The sequence below is a fragment of the Chenopodium album genome, chromosome 3 (genome assembly GCF_948465745.1).
Source record: "Chenopodium album chromosome 3, dcCheAlbu1.1, whole genome shotgun sequence".
NCBI lineage: Eukaryota > Viridiplantae > Streptophyta > Magnoliopsida > Caryophyllales > Amaranthaceae > Chenopodium > Chenopodium album.
This window is the reverse complement of record NC_137836.1, coordinates 75561000-75581031: the sequence shown is the minus strand read 5'-3', so window position 1 is coordinate 75581031 and position 20032 is coordinate 75561000. Positions and strand designations below refer to the sequence as shown.

At 31.6% G+C, this 20032-nt stretch overlaps 3 protein-coding genes across 3 annotated transcripts; 1 reads left to right on the top strand and 2 right to left on the bottom strand.

Annotated features, from left to right (window-relative positions):
* Positions 1–498: 498 nt before the first annotated feature.
* LOC145624235 (U-box domain-containing protein 9-like) lies at positions 499–3779 on the bottom strand. The gene is made up of 2 exons (XM_081677239.1): positions 3179–3779; positions 499–1821 (listed from the first exon to the last, which is right to left on the bottom strand). Exons 1-2 carry the CDS (start codon positions 3536–3538, stop codon positions 712–714), a joined length of 1470 nt encoding a protein of 489 aa, XP_081533365.1. The 5' UTR covers positions 3539–3779; the 3' UTR covers positions 499–711.
* An 11933-nt stretch (positions 3780–15712) lies between these two features.
* On the top strand, positions 15713–17516 carry LOC145624234 (V-type proton ATPase subunit D-like). The gene is made up of 2 exons (XM_081677238.1): positions 15713–15869; positions 16430–17516. Exon 2 carries the CDS (start codon positions 16457–16459, stop codon positions 17237–17239), a length of 783 nt encoding a protein of 260 aa, XP_081533364.1. The 5' UTR covers positions 15713–15869; positions 16430–16456; the 3' UTR covers positions 17240–17516.
* A 1004-nt stretch (positions 17517–18520) lies between these two features.
* On the bottom strand, positions 18521–19433 carry LOC145617177 (germin-like protein subfamily 3 member 4). Its single transcript, XM_081671864.1, has one exon. It carries the CDS (start codon positions 19374–19376, stop codon positions 18693–18695), a length of 684 nt encoding a protein of 227 aa, XP_081527990.1. The 5' UTR covers positions 19377–19433; the 3' UTR covers positions 18521–18692.
* Between the last annotated feature and the right edge of the window lie 599 nt (positions 19434–20032).

Here is a 20032-nt window from a genome sequence, read left to right as displayed (position 1 = left end):
GATTGAACCTAAACTGAACTAAATTGTTTATGAGAGAAGGAGATTAGAAATTGAACTGAAATTAAGCTAAAGAGAACATGCCCTAACTCAACCTGACCACCTTATTTATAAGGTCTATGTTATGTAACATTATAAGCCGTACATAAGAGTATACAATATGTAGTCAGTTCTATCATTTTCTTACATAAAAAATAAAATTGCTTACTAAACTTTGTCTCTATTATTAGATTAAGAAAGCAAAATTTAAAATAAAATTCATTTATGCAATAAAATTAAATGCTCAAAAGAACCAATTTGGTATCTTCTTAAAGAATCTGGCAAAAACCCTCAAGAATGCTTAAATGAGGTACACTTGTTTATAGATAGAACAAAAGGACAACTGTCAATATTCAATATATAGCTACTTCAAAGGTAAAATACAAAGGAGTAAACCAAAACTGCCACATAAAACATAAATAGTGCTACCTTGTCAGAGATATTTAGTTTTTGTAGACATAATACTCTCTTATTTGTTTCTTTATTTTATTCACAGATTATATAGCTCATTGCTTAACCTAAGATTAAAAATAAAAACCCAAAAAAGAAAGAAATCCAAGAATTTACAAAAAAAAAAAAAAAAAAAAAAAAAAAATGAAAAAAACAAAGATTTTAGGTGAAGGTTCAAAATTTACATACAGTTGTTGGTTTTGGTATTGTTTTATGGTCTAATGATCAAGCAGTATGAGTGTAGGTGTGATTAAAAGCTCTGCTTAATCTATCAAGTATGCCACTAGCTTTTCTCTTGGCCCTTGAAGTCCCATCTTGTGCAAGCTGTGACAATGTCCCATACGCGCGCTCCTCTTCGCGCAACTCTCTTAATTTAGACCTATCGTTCACGCATATTGTATAGAGGATGGCGATGCAATTCTCCTTGTTCCGAGCACACGAGCTTTCCCTCATTATGCTTAGTAAACATGGGACTGCCCCGAGATCAGACAGCTCCTCCACGGCCCTCTGATGGGTTGATAGCATTGCTAGAATTGCCAATAACTCGTCGATGTGTACCCCATTATTGATCTTCTTGAAAATCACCTGGACTGCTCCTTCACGGACGACCATTGTCTTATTTTCTTTGATAATGCATAGGTTGAATATAGCCGAGGCAGCATCCTTCACTGCCATTGGATGTCCTTCGTCTAAAAGTTCTATCAAAGGTTTTAATGCACCAGATTTCCCGATTAGGACCTTGTTCGAGTCAAGGGCAGATAGTGTGAAGAGGGCAGCTGCTGCATTGCTCCTTGTTTCCGGTGTTCCACATTGTAATGCATCTACTAGTATTTTGATCACCATAGGTGACTCGGCAACAAGCTTCTTGTTGCTATCATGGATCGATATGTTCAATAGAGTTGTGATCAAGTCCTCTTGGAGATCAGGGTGACTCATCTCATTACTCCCTGATGAAAAGGATCCTCGCCTTTGTGTTAAGGGTTTTAACAACCGAGGTATAGCCTCAGTTGATTCACCAAAAAGTGCCCGAAATGAGGGCATTCGCTTGGTAAGGAGTCGGAGTTCTTTGGCTGCTGCCTTTTGTTCCCCAATCGACTTGGACATTTTATCAAGCAAAGCAGAAAAATAGTCTCGATCAGCCTCAGTGGCTCCTTCCTCATTTACATACCCAACAGTTTCGGGATTCTCTATCCCCCGGCTCTCACACCATTGATTGATCATTTCCCTAACCAAAAAATTCGGAGTTAGGAGCGAGTGTGAGAGGACTTGTTGCGTAATTGGACATACCCTATGCCCTGCTTTCAGCCACTTCTGGATAAACGGTCTATCATAAGTCTGATACATATCAAACAGAACCCAATTAGCAACATAAAAAAGCAATATTATCCAAATTCTTCAAATAATTGATAACAAAAGCAATTCGTCTCTTAAACAACAATATCATACTTAAAGATTAAGCACATTAAAGTTAAGCATTATCACTCTTACGTCACAAAGAAAGTACATAGTCCAAATCACGACAAAATTGTTAATCAACTAAAGTGGATTAAGCTAATTACATTATTATATCAAAAAGGATAAATAAAGCAAGAATTACAGGAGACCAGGTTAGAAGGATTCTTGCACTAGGGTTTCCAGGGTTCTTAATATTATTTTTAATCAAAGCGAATTAAATCAAGAATTACAGGGGACCAGTTATTAGACATTCTCCTAACAGGATTTTAAACAAATTCTAAATTGAAATATTGAATTTTTTTTCGAGCTAGAATACTTGGTAGCTATGTAATTTCGAATGGTGTTCAATGAAGAACAGATTAGTCATTAGCATTTTATTTTTTTCGGGGTGACAATAACAAACAAATGCACTTAGTCCAACACTCAAGCCTATCATTAATCACTAGTGTCAATAGTTCAATACTCAATAACAACCAGATGCACATAATCAACCTATAATTAATCACTAGTGTGATAGTGTCGCAACAATGAGGTATTGGCCTAATGACAAGACAATGACCGAGGATTTGTATACGATAAGTCACAGATTCAAATTCCCATCTCCATTTGTAATTTGCAATGCCCTTATCGCTCAAGTGGACTCCGAAAAACATTAAATAGTGTCTTCGTATATAATAGTGTCTTCGATGTCAACTAGCTTAGTCGATCAAAGACCATTAATCAAATCTAGACTGCATTAATCATCGCCGACAACCAAAAGATAAAAAGAATCATTAGTGTCACTAATCAAGTTCTCTCAATCACCCACCTAAAAAAAGGTTGAAACTGTTCCAAAATGACAAAATTGAAGAATTCATACGACTCAATAACGCACAATTCATTGTATAAAGCCAGAATTAGATGCTTAGCATTGAAATAAAGCTAACCATTACTTTACTTCTGACAAGAATCAGAATTTTTTTTTTCTTCACTGATAATGACACTTATTGAGCAAAAACCCAAAAAACAACTATTTCAAAATTTTCAAAAATCAGAATCAAATTAATAATGTGAGAACAATTGAAACAATAATACAATCAAGATTAATTGGTAAACAATAAAAATCATAACATTACAATTATTAACCAACAAAATAATACTTTACCTTATATTTAATTACGAAATTATGCAATAATGAGTAAATATACTCAATTAATCAGTAAAATTGAAATTAAATTAAATTAAAAATAATAATAACCTGGCCAGTAGAGATGATAACAGGATCTCGCATGAGTTGTTTAGAGAGAGGACAACGAAACTCAGGAGGACAAGAAGAGAAAGACCCATCATCTAAACGCAAAGACGACGTCGTTTTCTTCAATTTAGCCTCTTTTAAAGCAGAAAGAACATCTTTTGCTTTATCAATGGCGTCAACAACAGATGAAGAAGACGAATTACTCGAATTTGAAACACAATAATCATCACTACTATCATTATAATTAAGATTATTAATGTGATCTTCTTCTTCTAATATAGTTTTAACTAATAATCTAAGCTCTTTTTTCAACTCATTTACCCTAATTGTATCTCCCTCTGAAACTACCCCTGTTTTTGCCATCCAAAATTAAATTTCGTTTTTTTTGGAAAAAAAATTGAAACCCAGATCGAATCTCACACCCAATTGAATTGGGTGTTCATCAAAATTTAATCTTGGTGAGTAATTTTGTAGAATTTAAAAAAATTAAAAATCAACTATACAAGAAAACATTTTTTTTTTTTTTTTTTTTTGGGAGAAAGAAGAGAGAGAGTAGTGAGTGTAGGAATGGGGGCACGAGGAAAGGCAGAGTGAAGAAGGAGGGAATAATAAATAGTAAAAATAAAAACAAAAAAGGAAATATAAATAATAAAAAAAAATAATAATTTGGAGGAGAGATAAAGAAAAAAATGGGACCCAAAAGGTCCACAATGCACGCCACCAAGGAATCCACAGGAGAGACCAGCTGGCTTTAACGCGGAGGAGAGAGAGAGAGTGAGTGAGTCGACTCGTCTCACTTAAGATGATGAGATCACTCTCTCTTGTTTTCTCTCTCTTTTGGACTTTGAACAAACTAGTGAGGTTTTTTGGATCTTCTTGAATGAATTCCAAATGTTGTACTTGGAGTTAGAGGTGAGTTTTATGAGACTTTTCACCTAGATTTAGGGATTTTATTTAGGCGAGTTGGATGCGGATATTGGTCTCTTTATTTGCCTTTTCATTTAAAATTATGAAATCTAATACGAAGCAGTAATTAATTATTCGATCCTTGTTTGACTGGCTATTTGAATATCTAACTTAAACTGTTTGTCCCTCTTTATTTCCTTTCACATTTAAAATTGCAATATCTAATTAATTATTCGATCCTTGTTTGACTGGCTACTCGGATATCTAACTTAATATGTTCAACACCACATATTTTATCCGTTTTAAATGCATACATTTTATCACTCCCTCCGGCTTTTAATCTAAAGTTTGACTTAATTCTCTTAGTGTTACATTTAGAAAAAAAAATGCTACCGTTTAAAATAAAAAATAATAAAATTACAAAATTTAAAAAAAAAAAAAAAAAAAAAAAAAACATGTACGGTATGTTTATATTGTTGGATTAATCAAGAGATATATTTTAAATTTTTATACTTTTTTACTAATTTGCAATTAAAGCTATTATTGGTCAAATATGTGTCTTGGTAAATATATCGATCAAACTGTTACATTTGAAAATACAGGGGAAGTTTTTATACCCTCTATAATAAGTTTGATCATGTTTTCTTTTCGATGTAAATAAATTATTGTGTAATTACTATATTGTTACACAGTACATATATACTAGGTTTCAAATAAATATCAACATTTTACTAATAAAAATTGCATATATTTATGACCGAACTTAAACATTTTCAGATATGTCGTCAATGTAACAAACTATAGGGAGGGCATGTTCTCATTGACTGAGTTGAGCTGAGCTGAGCTGAGCTGAATTGAACTGAACTTAACTCATTAGAGTTAAATTGAACTGAACTAGATATTTTATGAGAGAATGAAATTAGAAACTGAACTGAACTGAAAATAATCTAATGAGAACGGGCCTAATAAGTATTTAGAAAAAATAGAGAATGATTTCAACACACTTAATTACACAAAGTATAATCATAATCACATTTAAGGTACTTTGACATCTCATGCCTTAGATATATATATAGAGAGCGATTCTCAATATTATCAAGTAAGATAATTGACATCTATAGTGATATTATATTATTACTAGATAGATACGGGGGCGCATTGGAGCAAATACACCCTAAAATATACCCTTGTCCCAATATCCATGCTAGATATATATATATATATATATATATATATATATGATTTCTACCATCATAAGAGTCATCTAACCTACCTATTCCCATCTAAATGGGTCAAAAGCGAGATGGGCCATTAATAAAACTCGCCCAGACCTATAACATCCTTACCTTACCTAAATTATGTGTCAATTAAGGCTCAAATTGACAGTCGTTGCTCGAATAGCAAAGGAGTTGTTACCGTTTAATCTATGAAATTTTATTTGCTTAGTTTATCACACCGACTATAATGTTAGTCACTTATTTTTAATTTTTTTTTTATAACAACATTTATCACCGGTTACATTTTTCTCTCTCAGCAAACCGATTATTTTTTGACACCTAAGTATAAATAAAATAAAATAAAATTATATATATATATATATATATATATATATATATATATATATATATATATATATATATATATATATATATAAAGAAGAAGCTTATATTACATACAATGACCCGAGATATCATGGATGCATGCCAACAATTATATTTAACATTTTTACTATATTTACAACATATAACTATTAATATGCTACTCATAAATATAATTTCCCCTCACTTATATACAACCAATTACACTAAATTAAAAACATAAATTTCATTTTACATGTATTGGCTGGCCATCAATAACTTGTGTCTTACGAAAAGTCATTCTATTCATATTTCATCTCATTGTATCTCTAAATGTATGTAAATATATATATAAATGGCTGTGGATCGGATATGATTTTGATATCCTTTTTAATTTACTACGATTAATTAAAATTAGATGGGGGACAAGATTCGAGTATGAAATTTAATGTATTTTTATTATTTAACTATTAGGTCAGGATTGCATTGACTCTCTTAATTAATTTGGTTGCTTGAATATAGATATGGGGCAAATCCTGAAAAAAAAAATGAAGAAGAATAAGATGAAAGATATGATCAGTATGAAATAATTTGCTTAATAAAGTCTTGAAAAATGCATACCAATGATATTTATAAGGGTTTACATGGTATTAGTAATTTATTTGTATATTAATACTTAAAATGAACAAATACGGATCAGAGTACATAATATTGTATTGGTACGGTCTTAATATGTATTACACTATGCTCTACTCCGTATGGAACAATAAATAATACTCCGTACTATATAAGCATGCTTAAGCGTAATCAGGTCATCAATAAGTAAACGTAGTATAATACAGTAAATAATAATGTTTGATGATTGCAAATAAAACTAACCCTAATTTTATTATACTACCTCCGGTTCTTATTACTTGCAACAAAGGGGTATTATTTGTGAGACATAAAATATTCATTTGTTGCGAGTAATAAGAACCAGAGGTAGTATTATACAAACTGTGTTTAAGATTGTTTACTCGTTCGACTTTAAAAAAAGAACAAATTAAAATTAATACTCAAACCAACTTTTATAAAACTTCACAAAGGAAGTAAAGCTTTTTACAACTTTGTAGTAACTTAAAAGTGACATAGTCAAATGTAGGGGTGTTAATTCGGATGATCGGATCGCCGGATTTAACATGATCGGGTCAGGTCGGGTAAATTTTAAAAGTTAAGTCATACTATATTGTTATGTCCACGCGAGTTCATTCAAATCTAAATCGGATATTTTTTGGATCGGTTTCGAGTCGGGTCGGGTGTGCTTTTCTAGTCAAATGCGATGTTTAGTTGAATTTTGGTCAAGCCACCTTAATGAGCATTTTAAATCCAAATTCTCAAGTACTAGGAATTGTCAAGGGTTAGGAACTCAATGTTTATGATCAACTTTATTCATTTCTTTAATTAGTATAGTCCTACACCCTTAATTAATTTTTCAAACCTTTTTTTTAAAAAAAAGCTATCTGTGTATTTCATTCTGATACTAATGTTATTTTCGAGTGGATATATAAATTTGATGTGCTGAAATCTTAAAGATTTGAAGGTTTTAATTATATCTTTCTCGATATGAAAAGTTGTTGTTCCTATCAATATAGATATGTAGCATGGTCCAACCTAGTTTATATGGTACGTCAACTCGTTTGGAAGGATATAGAATTAGTTACTTGTTAATTTGTTATTGCTTCTTTTACGTACAATTGTCTTTATTATTTGTGTTTTATTCATAAGTAAGAGGTTGGATTATCGTTGTTAGTTGATCGAGGGGATGTAACTCATGTAAGGTGGACGTTGATCCTAGCTACTTTGTAAGTATGGTTTGTCTAATGTCGAGTGGAAGGATGCAGAATTCATAAGATACATATAGGTAATAATTGATCAATAGGGTTTACAAATGTTATTTTGGGGAATTTTGAATGATAATTTATACAATTTTATATTTCATCATCAATATTATTGTACTCAGATCAATTGGAATATCCTATAATAGAAAGAAAATCAATGCATGTCACCTTAAGTGTGAACTCGACCAAATGTAGCTCGTTGTTACCAAATTAAAGGTGGAAGGAAATGCAATCACTTCAATTCAATGCATGTCACCTTAAGTGTGAACTACTGGCATGTTCTTTTCAGCTTAACTTCAATTCAGTTTAGCTCCAATTTAGTTCAGCTTAGTTCGGTTAAACAATTTAGTTCAGCTCAGTTCGATTAAGTTCAGTTGCTCATCTCCTTCTCTCATAAACAGTTTAGTTCAGCTCTGTTCACATCAGTTCGGTAAATTAGAACAGGCCCCGTACTAGAAGCAAACAAAAGTAAAGAGAATGGTAATTATTTAGATAGAAATAAAAGATAATAATATATATATATATATATATATAAAGCTATCTATAAGTGTGTATATTATTTCATCATAAAGTTAGTTAAACTATCAATTTATCTCTTGTTAGTTAAAAAAAATAAATTTTTAAAAAATATCAATTTATCTAACATTATAAATCAATGAATAAATGGAAAGGGTAAGAGTAATACTTCGTACATGCATGGGTACATGTTTGAAAATAAAAAATTATGTACTTTATTATTAGTTGAGTATGATATTATTCTTGTTACGAAATATTTATTTTATCACATGTAGTATATATAGAGTATTACGTAATAATTTTTTATCCCATGAGGGTGTTACGAGTACATTGTAACGATATTACGCTCTAAATGATTTCATGTAATAATATTTTCATTTAATAAGAACACTATATGCATAGTTGCAATTTTCATGCATCACCACCTTGCATGATTTGCGTTTTTCACTTGTTGGGGGAGTCGTCTGTTGAGCTGTCTTTGAAAAAAATGGTTCCATTATCTTGATAAATAATTTAAATATGGTTCTTAATATTATTATGGGAATATGCCTACAAGAATTTTTTTGGTTGACAAAAATACTAATTGTATATTCATGCAGGCATACAACATATGATAGATGAATCTAAACCCATTTTAAAGTAATTGGTAGTGCTTATTTAGGCAGATTTTTCTAATAACAAAAAAGAGGCCTAAAATGATAAGGAATAAACTTTCATTCTTAGATTTGTCTTTTTATAATATGAAGAGCTAGTATATATGGTAAATTAACGTTTACTTTGATATCTAACTACCAAATAAAAATAATTCACAAATCAAACAAGAACAACGCTTCATTGTGTAAAACACTAAAACTCAATTTCTCTTTGGGTTGAGTAAAATATTACTGTAGTGTATTGGTAGTAATTTTAAGAATAATTATTATCATATAATTTTCACATTATGATAATTGTCAAGTGTAAATTACGAGTATTTTGAAACGGAGAAAGTATTACAGTACGAAATTTACGAGTTGATATACCAAACCCAAAACAAACCGGTACGTAGGAGTAATGTACGCAACAACTGTAGTGCATGTGCACCAAATAAATAAGACATGTGTCATGTTTTAGATTACAAGATTTGCCACATGTACATACAAAGTCCACCTCTGTATAATCGTACGAAGAATTAACAGTGCCAATTAATGTTTGTAATTTCGAGTAATCTTCTTGAGAAATCAACTCATAATTAATGAATTAATTAGAGATTTTTCTTTCTATTATATTCGTAATTAACTGTATATATGTAAATATGTTTCTTAGAGGTTAAGGCTCCCTATAATATTAGGTAGCTTAAAGGAATAACAAGCCTTCTAATTGACGAATCACTAGTGCTAATTACTAATGCCCCGCCGATACTGTGATACAACATACAACTATACAAGTACTTAAGGAGTGACGTTTTTCAAAAAAAAAATATAAATAAATAAATAAATAATTGTAATCTTAAACTGACTTTTATAGTTTATCTCGCAATATATATGTACTAAGGTACTCTTTTAAAACAAATTTTTCAATAAGTTCTTTTTACTATCATAAGACCATATTGTCGGTGAATTAGACTAAGGGTCTGTTCACATTTACTTAATTTCAGTTCAGTTCAGTTCAGTACAACTCCAATCAGTTCAGCTCCTAATTTCCCTCTCTCATAAAATATTCATTTCAGCTCAATTCAATTCAGTTTAGTTCAACTTCAATCAGTTCAGTTCAGTTCAGCTCCAATCAGTTTAATTTAGCTCATTTCATTAAATGTGAACAGGCCCTTAGAGGTATACAAACTGATACTAGGTCATATATTTACAGTAACTCACAAATTAAATATTATCTTATGATAATAATACGATTGTCTAACACAATTATGTGTTACTTTTAAATATTAATCATATATATGGTAATGTATAGTATAAAGTACTCCGTATTAATATATAGAGTATATGAAAAGTATAAAAATGAATATTGGCTTTAATTTTAACCATAAGCTTAATTAAATTGGTTAAATTTTAAGTTGATTGAGTTGACTCTCTGACATGGCATCAAAAATTCAAAGTCAATGTGACAAAATGGATAACCGCATTAGGTATAAGGGGTTTTTTGTTCATTGCATCTACAGTTTAAGCCTTAAGGGATCTCATCAATATGTTTGTAAATATCAGAAATTTCATGCTAGTCTCAATTCCCGATGATTAACTTGAGTTCAGAGTAGTAAAAACTTTAAGTATTTTTCATTAAATTGTGAAAACTAAATATAATACAATTCCCTCATAAGGTTATTTTATTTTTGAAACAAATATAATAGTACATACAATACCATTTAGAAAATGCATTAAAATCTAAATGCAAATTCATTGATAAAAAAATGAAAAGACTAATATATGCGGCTTATTAAGTTATTATTGAGAAATAAATTAAATGAGTATATATATAATTCTCAAACAAAAGTTGAAATTAAATTAATCTCTGCATATTAGTGATACAATATATTATACTAATAATACAGAAAAGACTTTGCCGTCAAAATCACGATTAATAAGATTAATCTAGCTTAATTAAACAATCAAATAAGCAATGTAATTGAATTATTATTAATAACATAGATGTAGCTCATAAGTCTACATCTTAATGAGCTGTAGTGCAACAAATGGAGTACAATATTAGTCGTTATTAGGGTTTAAGACATTTACGTGTAGTAGCAGTGGATTTGGATAAAATGAAATAACCACGAATTTGAGGCAAAAAAGTGATGGTATGTCTTTGTTTAAGATTTTCAAGTCTTTTTCACCGCCTTTCGTTATCACAAAATTAAAGGAAAATGTCAAGAAATTATGTCCTTTGAATTTGACAATTTGCATGTTCTTTGTTTAAGATTGTTCTTTAATTTTATTTTATTTTAATTGTTAAAATATTGCGATGAAGGTTCCATCTAGCATCGTGCATAAATGTCATGTTACAAAACTTTGCATGATATTGTCAACTTCTTGAGCAAGTGGAGACAAGATGAAACATTAGAATAAGGTGTAATGTTTACGTAAGAGGAACAAATTGTAGAAAATTTTATGATTTAGAATAATATCAACTTTTGATTGATTCAAAATAATACTCTATTTGTATTGGTTTAATTTCTTAAATTAACATTATTTCACCGTAATTAACTTATTTTTAGTTAAAAATATATGCCCCTTTTTCTACATAGTACACAATCAATCACTACAATTAAAAATAAAAGAAATAGAATTGTTAGTTTTGACTTGAATTATATTATTAAGAAAAGTTACATATTTTTTAATATATAATTGGATTTCTCAAATTACCTTCACTTAGATTGTGTAATGTGAACAACGTGAATATAATCATTTCATATATATTCTCCTTTTTTTATATATAATAAATGGCATACATGATAATATGAGTACTTGATTTTGAAATGATATGGTATTGTGATCATTATTTACGATAATAAAACATGTAAGACTTTTATCTTTAAATATATAACACCGAATGACTCATTGATTAATTAAGCTAGCTTGTTCATTGATCATGGAGAACGAAGACAAATTTGTGCTGTTAAATGTTATTCTATATATATACAAGTGCAAGTCCTCAATTAATGGGATAAAAATCAATTAAAGATCAATTGATTAATGAAATATCTAGAACACTTAATTAGTCACATGATTGTATAAATCGCAACAACACATGTAAAAAGAAAGATGGGTCAAAAATAATAAAAAGAAAAGGGAAACAAGCATGGGCTCACATTGCTCATTATGATTAATTGAAGATTGCTTTTGGAAATCCAAAGTACAAAATCTTGCTAGATTTAGATTAACATAATCCCTTTTCCCCTCTAATTGCTCTACCTCAATGAGAAAATTGGTTGACTACTCTAAAGCTAAAAATCAAATTTCTATTTTTCATAAATAAAGTGTTCTTATTTTTATCATTTTGAGAAGTTGTTGAGCTTCAATTTCCTAAAATCCTAACAACAAAATTCAACATCCTTAGGACATTCTCCCTTCATTTTAGGCTTTTAATTTTAAAGTTAAATGGACGGTGATTACATTATTAATAATATAATTCTAGTTCACATGAAATTGTAATTCAAATTAGACTTTATAAAGTCTATAATACTGTAGTATACAAGCCATAAAAAAGCTCAAAATAGTCAAAAGTAAACATATTACTACTTGGAAAACATTATTGTCACAATTTTCAAAGTATTAACTAATTATATACCGAAGTATTATATATTGGAGCAAGTAATGTCATATGTGATTGAATGCATGTAAAATTACAACAATATGGAGTATTGAATATTCAAATTCAAGTTCATTTTCTGAAAAATAATTATGAGCAACCCCCTTGTTTGTTAATAACCCCATGTTAATTGCACAAGACACAAAAAAATAGTCAATGTACTTTATTTTCTTTCTCTGTTAAAAAAAAATGAAACATGCATAATAATTTGTTACGGTGAGGGTCAAATTGAAACAACAAGCATATTAAGGAAACGATGTCGAGCTTTTTACCTTGATTCTCCATTTTCAATGTAGTTTCTAAGTGTCTCACTTTAACTAAATATGTATTGATACTCCTATAACTATCTCTCTTTTATTTAAGTACCCCACTTTAACCGGACACGTATGTTATATTAGACCAATTATTTATGTAATTAGCAATAAGTATATTAAATTATAAAAAAGTTAACACTGGAAAACTATACATTGAAGCAATTCAACAAGTATTGACACGAGAGGATTATAAATTAGATTAAGGACCATCGTTTCACCAAATAGAATAGTGTTTATAATACTTCTACGTTATACTATCTCCGTTTCTTTTTAGTTGACTTGATTCTTTTTTAGGAATTTTTTTTTAGTTGACACGTTTCCTTTTGGGGTAAATTTTTTACCTTGCATTTACAAGCTACCTCACTTGCTTTTTCATGCTCGCTCACTCTCTCTCCTCTCCTTAATATATGTGCCTAAATTAAACGCGTCAACTATATAGAAACGAAGGAAGTATAAAATTATGAATAGAGAGGTTTTGGTTTTAGGTGACAAAGTAGTCTTCATGCATGAATATTATGACAATTTTTTTTTTTTTTTTTTTTTTTTTTTTTTTGAATTCCTGCTTTCATTTCATATAAGGTTGATAATTATATGCTTTATAGCATACTAGACTAGAAGTATCTTAGGCCTCATATATTTGCAATTTGCCTTGCCTTGCCTTGTTGATTTTTGTCTTTTTTGATCCAATTCATTGGTCCAAGTTACTTTGACAAGCCCACTAATCAATGTCCATGTTCACTTCTAGGCCCAATGTCCACAAATCTCTAGCCTAACCGCCCATGAAGGAGCTCATGAAGGAGAGATAAGAGCATGATCACAAACCTCTTTCGAGAGAGGGTTTAAAGAAATCTTAATAATTACACAAACATATCATAGTTATGCAAACTAGAGGGTCGGGATTCCATTCTTTACATCGATGATATTAGGGATTGAGTAAAAAATTTCATATGAAGCATTTGAATTGTGGTGAGGATATATTGGGTATTAACATTATTACTTTATTAGAGTGTGACCTTCATTTGCATTTGCATAACAAATGATAGCCACATGAAATGACGGAAGCCGATTTTTAGGGAGAGAGAGTTATTAATTGGTACTAAGTTTTAAAAATATCTAAATTGGCTTAGACTTAGGGCATGCTCCGTTTAGCTTAATTTCACTTTAGTTCAGTTTAGTTCAATTCAGCTCTATTGAGTTTAGTTCAGCTCCAATCAGTTCAGTTCAGTTCCTAATTTCTTTCTCTCATAAACAATTTATTTCAACTATATTCAGTTCAGTTCAATTCCTAATTTCCTTCTCTCATAAGAAATTCATTTCAACTTAATTCAATTCAGTTCACTTCAATTCCAATCAGTTCAGTTTAGCTCAGTTATTTTCTGTAAATTGTAACAAGCCCTTGCCATCCTTGAACCTAATACATCTTGCTTGACAAGCTTTTCCTCCATTGACATGATACTTCTTTAACCTATTACATCTTGCTTAGCAAATTTTTGTCCTAAGATAAGAAAACATACCGTATTTCAAACCGTGGTAACTGCCTAAAGCCCTGTTTTTTAGAGCTGCTCTGCCCTGCTGTGCTATGCTCTGCTTTGCTAAAATCTGCTCTACTCTTCCCTGCCTTGCCTGCCCTACTATGCTCTACTCTGCTCCGCAGTGTGTAGAAGCCTAGCCATGCTCTGCTGAAATATGCTTTGCTCTGGTCTGTCCTGCTTTGCTCTGCTCTGCCCATAAGCTCAAAAGAACAGGGCCTAACACGAGGGTTAATAACTTTTTTAAATAAAAAATAATTGCTTAGTTATGATGTAGTGTAGTGTAGTGTAATGTCATTGTCATTATTTTAGACTAGATGATTCACGTAGAAATATATATGTAACTGCCAATATTTTAGAGGTCTAAAGCGTTCAACTAGTAATTTAATGAGCACATTTATGCATTTTTTAAAAAACTATACACTAAGGGTCTGTTCTATTCAGCTTAATTTCAGTTCAATTCAATTCAATTCAGTTCAGTTCCAACAATTCAGTTGAGTTTAGTTCACTTCATTTCATTTCCTAATTTTCTTGTCTCATAAACAGTTCACTTATGCTTTATTCAGTTTAGTTCAATTCAATTCAGTTCAGTTGAGCCCCAACCAGTTCAATTCAGTTATGTTGTTTTCAGTAAATCAGAACAAATCTTAAGACCGCGTTGTAACAAAAAAAAGTGGCACCAATTCGTTGATATGCAAAACAAATCATGACTTTGCAATGGTATATTCATTATTCAATAGTACAATTACAATTGTAAATTCCAATATAAACAATAAATGTAGCTATAAAAAAATATTAAGAAGTTATGGCATTGATCAATGCATAATTTGGCTATAAATTCCAAACATAATTATACCGTTTTATAAAATATATATAGCCAAATATACAAACAAGAATGGGTGATAAAAATTGATCTCATAATCTCATAAAACTCTAAGAAGCCTAGGAAAAATGATGTAGACAAGATTATCCTAAGCTTTTAGTACCATTGCTCAAAATTTTAATCAACAAAACTAATTGATCATCCACTTCTTGCATTCTTTTGTTTAAACATTTTAACTTTTGACAACACTATCCAAAAACTAACCTTCAACAAAATTTTGTTATCTATAATTTTGATAAAACATATTTATATAATTAGTATTAATTGTTGAACTTGTACTTTGACAAACGTGATAGAAAAATCATGTCAATTACAAATGAGAAAGAAAGTACTATATCATAATTGTATTTTGAGTGAATGAGAGACATCTTAGAGTTTTATGAGATTATGAGATCAATTTTTATCACCTATTCTTGTTTGTTTTTATAAACTCACACTCGTAACAATTAAAATTATATACGGAGTAATTATCTATCCCTAAAATTTTACACTTCTTAATAATCATGTACGTAAAATACTAAACGTAACCATAGATAAGTGACGGAGGGAGTATTTGGAAAATACCACAATGGATTAACTTCTTCATTAATCGAGAGATCAATGATTAAGTCAATTAAGGAGTAAAAAAAAAAAAAACAAAAAACATTGTCTTACACCTCCTCAACCAAATCGCAGAACCCAGATCAGCACTCACATACAACCAAACTCTCTTTCGTCTTCTTCAATTCCTCCTTCCTCTTTCCCCTAATTTCAGGATTTCAAGATCAAAACTTTTCCAGAAATTCAATTCAGCTGTTAGGTAATTTCCTTCTTTTCTCAATTTCTCTCTTTGCTTTAACTCTCTCGAATTCAATTTTTGTATGATTTGATCCCACTGAAACCCCCCCTTTAATTCGCTACTAGGTTCATTTATTGATTGATTGATCTATTGGGGAATTAGGTTTTGTAATTTTTAGTTTCAATATTTATTGTTGGTTTAGAATTTGTGGGAATTGAATTAAACTTGTTGATCGTATTGAATTTGATTAGTTAGTTTATGGGTTGTGATTGTGTGATTTTGTTGATTCGGTTAGGTTTAATGATTGATTTAATTTGGGGATGATTTGGATAAATTTTATGTTGGGTGTCTATAATTTCACCGCAATGTTGATGTTTAAATTTGTCTGATTATAATTGTGTTTTGGTCTAGCATCATCAATGATTTCATGGATTATTATGTAAAACCCTTAATCTTAGCTAGAGTATATGGTTTAGGAAGAAGATGTGAATGCAAGTATAGATCTTGGGAGACATTATCAAATCGAAAACCGATAATTGATGTTTAATTGTACCCTGATTGCCTTAATTTGAACAATGTAGGCCTTGTTAAATTCTGTATAATTTAAGATGGCGGGTTCAGGCCAGCGTCTCAATGTCGTGCCAACAGTTACCGTGCTTGGGGTTATTAAAGCCCGTCTTATTGGTGCTACAAGAGGCCATGCTCTCTTGAAGAAGAAGAGTGATGCTTTGACTGTGCAGTTCCGTGCCATTCTTAAGAAGATTGTGTCTACAAAGGAATCTATGGGGGATATTATGAAAGACTCTGCATTTTCCTTAACTGAAGCCAAATATGTTGCTGGAGATAATATTAAACATGTTGTCCTTGAGAATGTCCAAAATGCATCCCTTAAGGTTCGTTCTCGGCAAGAAAATGTTGCTGGGGTGAAGCTCCCTAAGTTTGAGTACTTCACAGAGGGAGACACCAAAAATGATCTTACTGGATTGGCTAGAGGTGGCCAGCAAGTGCAGTTGTGCCGTGGCGCCTATATAAAAGCCATTGAGGTTCTTGTTGAGCTAGCTTCTCTTCAAACTTCATTTTTGACACTTGATGAAGCTATCAAGACTACAAACCGTAGGGTGAATGCTCTGGAAAATGTTGTGAAACCAAGGTTGGAAAACACAATTAGCTACATCAAGGGAGAGTTGGATGAGCTGGAAAGAGAGGACTTTTTCAGGTTGAAGAAGATTCAGGGTTTCAAGAAGAAGGAGATTGAGAAACAGCTTGCAGCTGCAAAGCTTTTTGCGGAGGACCAGGTAGTGGAAAGAATTTCTTTGCAGAGAGGAATATCAGTCAATGCAGCTCATGATATATTGGCTGGCTCGGAGAGAGATGAGGACATAATCTTTTAATGCTGAGGTTAGTCTACTGAGTTTTTATCTTACAGCTGTGTGATTTCAGGCAGTTCGCTCTTTGTAGAAGAAAATTCTCATTCATTAGCTGGAGTAGCTTGTATGTTTCAAATAAAAGCATATACCGATCTCTTGTTAGAATCAATCGGAATTCTTTAATTTTCTTAATCATCCTATGAGTGACTTTGGATTTATACATCATTGTGATTCATTCACTTTGTGAAGTCGAATATGTATTGTTGCTTCTTTTTGGTAAAAAGACGAAAGCTTTGTCATTGCTTTTGATCAAGTACACCAGTGTTTATGGACATTGCTGTACATATGGCCTTTACTTTGGCTAGTTGTGTTTATTTATTTTCAAATAAGATGAATTACTTGAAACACTTGAATGAAGATGTTTATATTGCCTTTTTGCTTTTTTTTGTAGTCTTGACCTGGTAAGTTTGAGATTAAGCTCAACTTGGTTTCCTCAGATCTTTTCAGTTGGTATCCATATTTGTGATTAATCTGATACTTGCTGTTGGTCATCTTCTGAATAGAAGTTCGATGGTTAGAACTGTTAATTTAGTGGCTAATATGTGGGCATAAGCCTTAATGTGTCTGCTTAACAAAAAATATTAATCAGTGATGGTGACAGGTGCTATTTTCCCTTTTGTTTTCCCTCAATTTGTGATTTTTGAAAAAAAAATGTTTTTAGTTGTTAGAGTTAGGGTGAAGGTAAACATACCAAGTATGATAGATCTTTATATAAAAATTAGCAACTTTTTGAGAGATTTTCTGACAACGATGCCACCTCCAACTCTCCAAGACTTGGGGGTAAAGTTTATGATAATGAATCTTAAGTCACACATAGAAGGATTAGATATAGTTGTAGAAATTCTTTGGTTGAGTCTGATGTTGCAAGTGTTGTATCAATTTAAGGTTCATACCATGTTGTACCATAGTCAATGGAGCTCTCTTTCATTGGTATCTATGGTGCTATATGTGTTTTTTTGTTGCACGCTTACCTGTACAAGTAGAACAACTCTAAAATAAAATTCAGCCCTTTGATCAAATCAGGTAAATTAATTTAGTCACAGCATGCCCCTGATTGAGATTTGGAGAGGGTTAAGAGGAGCTTATAGTTGTTTCATCGAGTTTAATAGGGGGTATCTGCAAGTGCACATAAATTACTTTGTAGATATTCTTACCAGAGTTGAGCCATTACTTTTCATTATCTTCCATAACCATGCTGCAAAATGGGTTTGGAGAATGTCATGTTAGTATGGAAGAAACAGAGAGTAAAAAATTTGTGTCCTCTTATATCTGTAAAAAATGTAATTAGGCATACAGATTCAACCTTACAATTTAAAGCCATAATTATACTATACATTGGGAGATGCACACTTTCACACAAGCACACCCCAAGAAAAGAAACGCAAGATGATTAATATACAATGCAATTAAGCCCATCTTATAATTCTGTATGTTGTGAAAATGTTGTTTGGGAGGTGTCATAGTTAGCCTTCTGAGAAGAAAAAGATACCATTCTTTCCTTCATTTTTGTGGCAGCCTCAGAGCTAGAACCATACACGGCCCCTGATATGTCAATTAGACCCGGGTTCTGGCTGTTAAGGACAGAAAAAATGGTGGCAAACTCAAGTCCAGCATTGAAGCAGAAATGGAGCATACTCTTTGGGACAATGAACACATCACCTTCTTTTAGAACCTTCTGAAACACCTGGTTTTTGGTGTCAATAAACCCAACTGTCACAGCCCCTTTGGCTACAAAGAGTATTTCTGCAGCCCGAGGGTGAGAGTGTGGGGACACTATACCATCTACCTCCAAATCAGTTCTAGCCAATCCGAGGCCCAGGGTGTTGAGGCCTGGGAATTCGGCTGCAGTCACTATGTTTGTAGAGGAGCAGAGAAAGTTAAAGGTATCCCCAGCTTGTTTTAGGTATGAGGTTTTGAAATCAGAGGCTGTTATATTTGCTGGGTTCTTGCAAGGAAGGCCATTGATGAAAAATGCGTTGTGACAAGTTTTCGAAGTTGTGGTGGCTGCTGGGCAGATATCTTGGAGGTTATCGTTGTCTGCTAAGCAAAATTTGAAGCTAACAAAGAGGAAGTATGAGATGACATGCCAAGAACTAAACATTTTGAGGTTTAATATTTTTTATTAGAGGTTTAGCAAGTTCTATGTGCTAGTTAAGCTTGCATAAAATGGATATATATGCATACTTGATTTCTTGGCTTAGAGTTCACTGATCTTTTTCCTGGGAAATGGTGGGGTTGGATTATTCTTCAAGTGTGATTACTTAGAAGTAATATAACTGTTGAAGTCTCCTTTGCACCAAAAAGAAATATGCATATGGGAGATTTTCTAGAGCCTTTAAGTAGAAATTAGTATACAAGGCTAGAATTTCGTATGGCATCGTGATAGTATACGAGGATGACGAGGCATTTACACGGACTTGAAACACTAGTAGTTTGGAATAGGATGAAGGATGCTCAGCTCTTTACCTAATTGGCAAGGGTCATGATGTATCTCTCTGTAATCTTACATCTGATACACTAGCTTCTGCATTTAGAGTTACGTTTCATCCGCCGTAATTAGATTTCGTACGTTTTAAGTTCTTCATACTCCGTATTATTAAGGACTATAGATTATAGAAAAATATGGGAAATGTCGAAGTGTAACTTACTCTATTTGATAGAGAGGCTGAGGAAGTTATTTCGGATTAGGTGACTACTACCTTTGAACATCCAATAAACAGTACATGTAACTATTGTTGACTGAGATAGCATAATGTT

Bases quoted from the DNA above. Each gene is read 5' to 3' on its own strand.
- LOC145617177 (XM_081671864.1), bottom strand. From the start codon at position 19,376: ATGTTTAGTTCTTGGCATGTCATCTCATACTTCCTCTTTGTTAGCTTC.
- LOC145624234 (XM_081677238.1), top strand. From the start codon at position 16,457: ATGGCGGGTTCAGGCCAGCGTCTCAATGTCGTGCCAACAGTTACCGTG.
- LOC145624235 (XM_081677239.1), bottom strand. From the start codon at position 3,538: ATGGCAAAAACAGGGGTAGTTTCAGAGGGAGATACAATTAGGGTAAAT. The intron at 1,822-3,178 runs GTTATTATTATT...GATATGTATCAG, and splicing joins TTATCATCTCTACTGGCCAG to ACTTATGATAGACCGTTTAT.